General features: G+C 36.9%; 1 protein-coding gene across 1 annotated transcript; it reads right to left on the reverse strand.

Moving 5' to 3' along the window:
* Positions 1 to 7329: 7329 nt before the first annotated feature.
* Positions 7330 to 7911, reverse strand: LOC140036170 (uncharacterized). The gene has a single exon (XM_072077472.1). The coding sequence runs from the start codon at positions 7909 to 7911 to the stop codon at positions 7330 to 7332; it is 582 nt and encodes a 193-aa protein (XP_071933573.1).
* Between the last annotated feature and the right edge of the window lie 203 nt (positions 7912 to 8114).

The following is an 8114-nucleotide window of genomic DNA, read 5'->3' on the forward strand; positions in this document are numbered from 1 at the left end:
GGATTTGAACGGTTTCGCGCGTCGCGAACGCATGGTCCGTTTCTATGAGTATCATGCAAGTTTTGTAACCAAATTCATATCAAATACACACCCTTAAATCAACTCCTATGTAGCCTTCTAATGATCCAAAATTGTACCAACAAATTCCCTAAAACTAACCAAACACTAACTACTCTTTCTAACCTAACTTCATATGTACCCATTAACTTAATCTAACCATTAGTGCACCAAACCCTAACCAAGCTAATCCTTAACCAAGCTTATACTCCTTGCTTTAGCCTAGGGTTTCTTAACCCAAATCAGTTTTTGCCATTCACTCACCAAACAAATGAAGCCAATCATCAAACACAACCACTACAAGTTCAATAACACAAGATTAGAGCTAACTAAAATGTTTAGCATGAAACCCTAATTAGGGTTCATATGGCCGAACATCAAGGCCCCAAATTTCACCAAATTAATCCATAAAAACAAGTGGGAAACATAAGAGGCACCATAATCAATCACAATTAACATCCTTTACCACAATAACCACTAGTTCTTGAATCATTAACCAACTTAAACCTTCAACTAGACTTTCTTATCTCAAGATAACATATGTATGGTGGCTAATGACCTTAAGCCAACTCCAAGGTGGATTCTTTATGCTTCAAGATGAAGATTTATGGAAGAATTTTGGTTGAACTTTGCAAACTTTCCCTTGGTTTTTCTTCTTCTCCCTCACGGCTCACTCTCTCTCTCACTCTCTTGTTTTGCTTTGTTTTGTCTTACTAATGACTTGGTTATATCTCTTGTGCCTAATATGTGGTGCAAAACCACTTAGGAAAGATATTTCTTATGGCTAACCAATCACACAAAAGTACCTTATTTGCTTCTTAGCCCTTGCACTTAAACTTAGCTTTTGTTCCACTCTTGCCCTTAAACCTTTCCTTTCCTATCAATTTACTCCATAGGTTGTAAACTTAATCTAGTCCCAACTAATTAATCTTCTTAGTTTCTCCACTAATCACCCTACCAACTTAATCACCTATGCTTAAACATGTATTAACATACACAAATGCAATTAATGCACACACTTTATACCATGGATGAAATTAGAGTTTTAAACCCAACTTAGGGTTTTGGAAGGTTCCGATTAGGGTTTTGTCAAAAACGAATATATAAGGAAATTAAATAAATCTTAAAACTTCCTTTGCAACATAAATAAACCCTCATTCACATATTAACAAAATTAAGGACGAACCGGGGTCTCACACCAGTCAAATACAATGCAAAACACAGCTTTTAGTTCATAAGTTTTTCACAAACGAAAAGCCAAATTCTCGATAAACATGAAGCAGGGGTGAAGGAACAATAATCAATGAAAAACAGTTATCCTAAGCAAACTCAAGGAAAACATGCTTCGAAGGCTTCAAAAATCTAAATTTCGAGAGAAAACTGAAATTTAAAGGGAAAAAGAAAGCTCACAATGCTTTCTTTCAGTAAGGATTCGCAGGAGATGGTGGATTGTGTGGCGACCCCACTTCCCCCTAAGGCAAACCAGAGGGTTGGCGGGCCGTCTGTCTAGCTCTCGCCAGGACTCACGCAAGCAATCTCGCACAAATCCTTACGAAGAATAACCTAAGCTATTACAACACCGTCTCCTTCCAAATAGGCTGATAACTAAAACCACATTAACTTCAAAGATAACAGCATTTTAAAGATAGCCAAATAACAAATCCAGGGTTTACACTTTTCCAGTTTCAAGAGGCAATCCAAAATAAAAGATACAATGTTTAACTCAAACGACAAGCATAAAAGTGAAATTAGATTTCGAGTCTTGCTCAAGAGCCAGGACCTGTCAAGGAAAACAAATAAACGTGGGGTGAGCTAAAACTCAGTGGTGCCCCAAAAACATGCAATCAATTAAAACAATTAACACGTATTGATTCGACTGAAGTAAACAAATAGGGAAGCGATAATACTCGAGTATACCTTAGACTGGTCGAGGGATTCACCCAACGACGTTACGTCCAACACTTATAGACTGGTCGAGGGATTCACCCAACGACTTTACGTCCAACACTTGATTATTATAGACTGGTCGAGGGGTTCACCCAACGACTTTACGTCCAACACTTGATTTTTATAGACTGGTCGAGGGGTTCACCCAATGACTTTACGTCCAACACTTGATTACCAGGTCAGGATAAGAGGCCCTCCCACCCTTAAGGTGTGGTACATTCCCCTGCCTAATAATTTAGCACTTAGCAAGCGCAAGCAAGATATTCACGGAAAACACTTCAAGCAAGTCACCACTCGAAAGGCTAGTGTGATAAAGTACACACTGCTCACTTCGATGGATCAGCAATCATTTTTGGCAATTATCACATAACGAGTCGATAAAGCACTTTAACCAAATAGTCATAAAACAGGTAGGGACACTCACCAAGAGTGAAGTCACAGATCAAGCTGGGAATCGAAATCCACGTCCTCGCTAAACCCTAGAAAACCAAGTTTTAAGAACTATAAGTTTTCTATCCAAGTTCTAGGTTTATAAATATAAAAGATTCTCTAGTATATAAATAATTTATTTTCTCGAAATAATTCGACAATCCACTTAAGACTAAAACTAGTAAAAGTAGCAAAATATTCCGTATTGTTTCCTTAAAAATACTTTTCTTTCTAGAGGTGCAACTAAATCTAATTTACTTGAAGTAAGTTTTCTTGCCGAGCAAGTTTTTCACGCTTTTTAGTTAAAATTATTAAAATCTCGTATTTTGTCAATGTTCCTCTAGACATCTAGCCAGGGACAAATTTTAAGGAAAGAAAAGGAGGTAAAACAAGACTTAGGGTTTTTTTTTTTTTTTTTTTTTTAGAAACTAGTGAAATCTTTTTCTAAAAGTAATAAGGTTAGTTTAAGTTAAAGGGAGAAATATCGGGTCGGCAAAGTTTAGAAAATTTCTACACAGGACTTTCTAACGTTAACGTACAATACCAAGTTTTATCGTTCGATACTAGGCGAAGATATATTTAAATAACTTGCTTAAAACTTTCTCAAGTTCACAGGACCAAAACGGATTCCTTACGATTCCGATTCACAAGCACGTAATATTTCAGATTTGTCAATATAGCAAACTCACATTTCAAATAGAAATCTCACTAGGGCTTCGTCAATCATTAGCCCTAGGTCTCAACAGATTTTATTCCAAACAAAATTCAGCAAAGGAAGTCCAAGGTATCCAAAACAAATTCCAAATCACAAACCATGGACCTTCCAAATACATTTCAGCCAACCACTTGAACAAATTCACCAAAATTAAACTCTTGCAAAAATTTACTCAAATGGCCAAGAGCTTCATCAATCATTAGCTCTTGACATCAAACAATTACTTTCAATCACAATTCAACCAGGATTTCAATCCAAAACAAGAAGAAAAACCACAGCCAACTTGACCCCCAAATAATTCTAAATTCAGATTTTCTTTTCTTGTTGCGATAGTCAAGAAAATTCCAGCAAATTTCAATCCAAGATGTCCATTAGATCTCCAACTTTTACTTGCTAGAAACACTAAACGTATAGCTTATAATCTGTCCAAACTAAGCTAAAGTAAATAATACACAAATCCAGCAAATCAACTCACCAAAAGTCCCAACCAAATCGGCCAGCAACCTTGAACAATATCCAGCAATATAACAGTTTAATTATAGAGCTTTGTCCATAATTTTCTTCAAGTTTTACTTCAACTCAACACGCAAAAAGGTAACTAGCAAGCTACAAGCAAATCTTTAACATCCAATATGAAAGTCTCAGCTACAAACTCGAAGCAAACTAATCAAATGCTCAACTCTTTCTCTCGGCCATGCTGGAAAATATTTTCCTTCAACAATTGCTCTAGTTCATGTTCCAATTCACTAGCTGTTCAAGTGTTACAATCAATAAAATAACATGAGAACTAGCACAAGATGTTATAAGACGTTTTACTTAGAATTATAGCCAGTTATCATGAACATTTTCCAAAACAATATAAGAATTTCAGCTCCTTTCTCATACGGCCATTAACCAAATTTTCTAGCATCAAGACTTCGATCTTTTCCACTCCCAGCTTATCATGCAGATGGTACTTATTAAGCTTACGGGGTCTCTTAATCAACAACACGAAATTTACAGCTTATAACATAATTTTAGAACCCAAAATTCGCAAAAGAAAACTGGAAAAATTCTTTTCTTCTTCACTCGGCTACACTGGAAAAATTCCAGCAGCTTAATCGATCGTTAATCCGGATTTTCCTTGGCTGAATCACTGAATTATGTACTCAAAACTAACATGCACGACTAGTAGATGGAATTACTATCAATTCTAGTCCAAAACAGGGTCGGATACCAGCACATTCATCCAAAATTCCAGAATTTGTTCATCTAATTTCGGTGACTCGCATGCAGCAGATTTTTGTTTCATTTTTTTTCCTTGTTTAATCCGAACTGATTAACCCCATGCATAGCATAATTATCTAGTTTCTGGTTAGCTAATCCCCTATCTAAGCTCAGATCATCCCGATCAAACAAATCAAAGCTGAACTTTCCAGCTCAAGCTCACGGCAAAATCCAAATCTTTCACAACCAGATTTCTTGTAACTTAATTTGTCATCCAACCGCACAAACCCCACATGCATGCTTACAAGCAGCTTCATCAACCCATAATCAACTAGTTTAAATCCAGAAATTACCTCAAATGGAGCTTACTCACGCAACCAGAAAGCTGAAACGCGAGGATGGTTGGTCTGAGTTCAGTGGTTGCAGCGGTGATGGTTGTAACTGAATTGATCACGGCTGGTTGAGGTGAAGAATGAAATGGCAGTTCTCGGTGGTGATGGTGGAAGCAATGAAGCTCGCACGGTTATCTCTTGCTCTCACCCTCTCTCGGTCAGAACAGGAAAGTTGCAGCTTGCAACCCGCACGGCTCTCTCTCTGTTTGCCTCTCGTCGATGATACCAAGGTAGGGAATGGAGTGAAATGGAATGGTATTGTGGAAATGTTGGAGTTGCTGATATATAGAGATCAATCGCGGATTTAAGGGAATGGAGTGAGTGAGTGGAGAATGGAAGGCAATCCGGCAGAGGTGAAGGTGTTTGTGTTTTAGAGTTGGCCAATGGAGTTTTGGTGGTTGCATGGCAAATCCGAGGTGGTGGAGGGCTAATTTGGTCCTTTCACATCTTATCCGAATTTCCATTTAAGCCCTCAATCCTAAACTAACTCCAAAATTTATCCCAAATGTAAATCGAATGCCTGTTAGTATACTAACCTTGCAAAATTCAATTATCGAAATACAACGTCCTAAGCGTAATTATAAAGAGTTTTGACCTAAAACGATTTCTTCTTAATTCTAGGTTCTCGTTAACACCTAACGTTATTGACACTTAAATTTAGCTATTGAAATACAAGGAATTAATATTAAAGAAATAAAATAACCTACATCAAGAAATATTAATTTAACTTGGCAAAATTCAAATAGTCCAATATTTTGCACAATTAACTTATTTGCGACTTTAAACTTATTAAAATCAAGTTTGACCTTAAAATACAACCATAACATTCTCAATATTTATTTATCATTTTATTTTCGAAACTTATTGACTTTATTATTTTTAAACCATGAAATACCTATCTTCAAGTTTATAAGCTTGTATAATGTTTAAACTAATATACTTTCTCAATCCAGTATTAATTATGACTTATAGATACTCCATTTTCCTTTTTAAGACTAACTAAGCTCTAGGTTGTTTGTGAATTAAATTTTGTTTCACAACCTTAACTTCTCAAGTTTTATAGTCTCTTAAATATTATAAAAACTAATTTAAGTGATTAGGAGCCATTTCGTGTATATAGTCATAACAAATTACCTTAGAGTTTCTAAAACATTATATGAGTCTTAATCTCATTACCAATTCAACCATTCAACATAATTCAGCAATATTACTTCAAAATCCATTAGGTTTGGTAGCTTTAAAACAAGGTTAATGTTCATAAATAAATTTTAAGATCTTATAAAACATTTGAGCTAAGATTAAATCATTTCATTCTAATCTTAATAATTGAAGTTGATGGAACTTTTATTTCTTTTATTTTATTTTTTTTTCCTAAATTTTCAATTCCATAGGAATTCAATTAGGCATTTAATTTACCCATTCATTTGTTACATGTAATATTTCTAATAACGGATTAAACGTAATGAAATAAATTCAAAGTATACACATAAATTTCCGAGTTCTCACAGATTGAGGTGATTCCTACTCTGGTTCCTCCTGATCTTGGAAGAGCAGCACCAGATCTCTCCTCGTCACTTGTTCCCTTTTCCTTCTTGCTCTCTGGTTCACTCTACCTCTCTCGATACCTTTTCCTTTGCTTTGTTTTTCCTCAGCCCAAAAGCCTCCTCTGTTTCTCCTCTCTCCAGTTTCCCGTCCCTCTGTTTTTTCGTTTCTCCTTCACTCTCCCCAAAAGCTTTCTTCACTTGCCCAGATTCTCTTGTTTTTTCCTCAGACCTCAGGCCCTCTCTTTCACTCTATCTCACATTCAACCGTCACCCCTCTTTCTCCTCCTGAAGCTCTTTCTTTTCCATTCTTTTCCTCTAGCTATCTCCCTCACTTTCCCTGTTTTCTCCTCAGTTTCCTCTCTTCCTTTCTTGCTTTCTATCTCACCCCCCCAGTCGCCACTCACTTCTCGGTCTCCCTTTTGTCCAGCCGTCAAAAACCCCCTAACTGTCCTCAGATTTTTCTTTTTATATCAAATGACCCCCCTTAAACCCTTATTTGGACGGTAGAAGAAAAATTGATTTCTGTTGCATTTTTGGAGCCCTTGATTCTCATGTTTTTCTAGAATCCTCTTGATAGATCTTGAAGGAGTGATGTGGCCTTATACTGAGGGCTTAAATGGGAAGAAACAAAGCCGAAAAAAAATTAATGAAAATTAGACCACAATGGCCGTTGTGATTTTTTCTTCTGTACTGACCTTCCACTTGCATTCTTGCATGAAAGAAACTGGGGGCACGCGCGCATGGAACAACCTTTTTTTTTAAATTAGGTAAACAAACATCAAAAATTTCATAAACTGAATCTAGAAGAACTAAAACATATTTTTGTGGAGATTTTCCTTTTTTCCAGTAAATTTTATGCTAAAAAAAATGTCTTAAAAAAAATTAAAGATGAATAATAATTAACATTTAACCAATGAAAAATAAAAATAAAAGTAAATAAATTAAATTAAAAATTTGGTGTCTACAGATGAAGCTGTGGCAATTTACTCTGCATTCCGTCTTTGGACACAGCTGTCTTGGCCCAATCATCTTCCACCTCTCAGGTGGCCTCCTCCACATCATGGTTTCTCCATAAGATCTTCACCAAAGGCATCTGCTTATTCCTCAACTCCTTCATCTTTCGATCCAAAATTTGTACCGATTGCTCTTCATAGGTAAGGGTCTCGTCTAACTCGACGTCTTCTGTGTGTAGGATGTGTGCGGGATCTGGATGATACTTCTTCAATAACGAGACGTGAAAGACATTGTGGATTCGGGACATACTAGCTGGTAACTCCAACTGATACGCCACTGTCCCGACTCGCCGTTGAATCCTATACGGTCCTATATATCGAGACTTCAACTTCTTCCCCTTCTTGGCCGCAATCGTTCCTCGGAGTGGTGTTACCTTGAGAAATACCATGTCTCCCTCTTCAAACTCCAGATCCTTTCTTCGGTGATCGGCGTAACTTTTCTGCCGACTCTGAGCCGTCTGTATTCTCTGGTGAATAATTTTAACTTTCTCTACTGCTTCTTCGATCCATGGCATCGTAGTCGAATCCAAGACCTTTCTTTCGCCAACTTCATCCCAAAAGATCGGTGAGCGACACTTACGTCCATATAGTGCTTCATACGGTGCCATTTGTATGGAGGAGTGGTAACTATTATTGTATGCGAATTCTATTAATGTGAGGTGTTGGCTCCAATTTCCCCCAAAATCCATTACACACGATCGGAGCATATCTTCAAGAGTTTGTATCGTTCGCTCCGATTGCCCATCTGTCTGAGGATGGTAAGCTGTACTTAGATTGAGTTTAGAGCCTAAAGCTTCTTGCATCCTTTGCC

Source organism: Coffea arabica, chromosome 2e (assembly GCF_036785885.1).
Source record: "Coffea arabica cultivar ET-39 chromosome 2e, Coffea Arabica ET-39 HiFi, whole genome shotgun sequence".
NCBI classification, from domain to species: domain Eukaryota; kingdom Viridiplantae; phylum Streptophyta; class Magnoliopsida; order Gentianales; family Rubiaceae; genus Coffea; species Coffea arabica.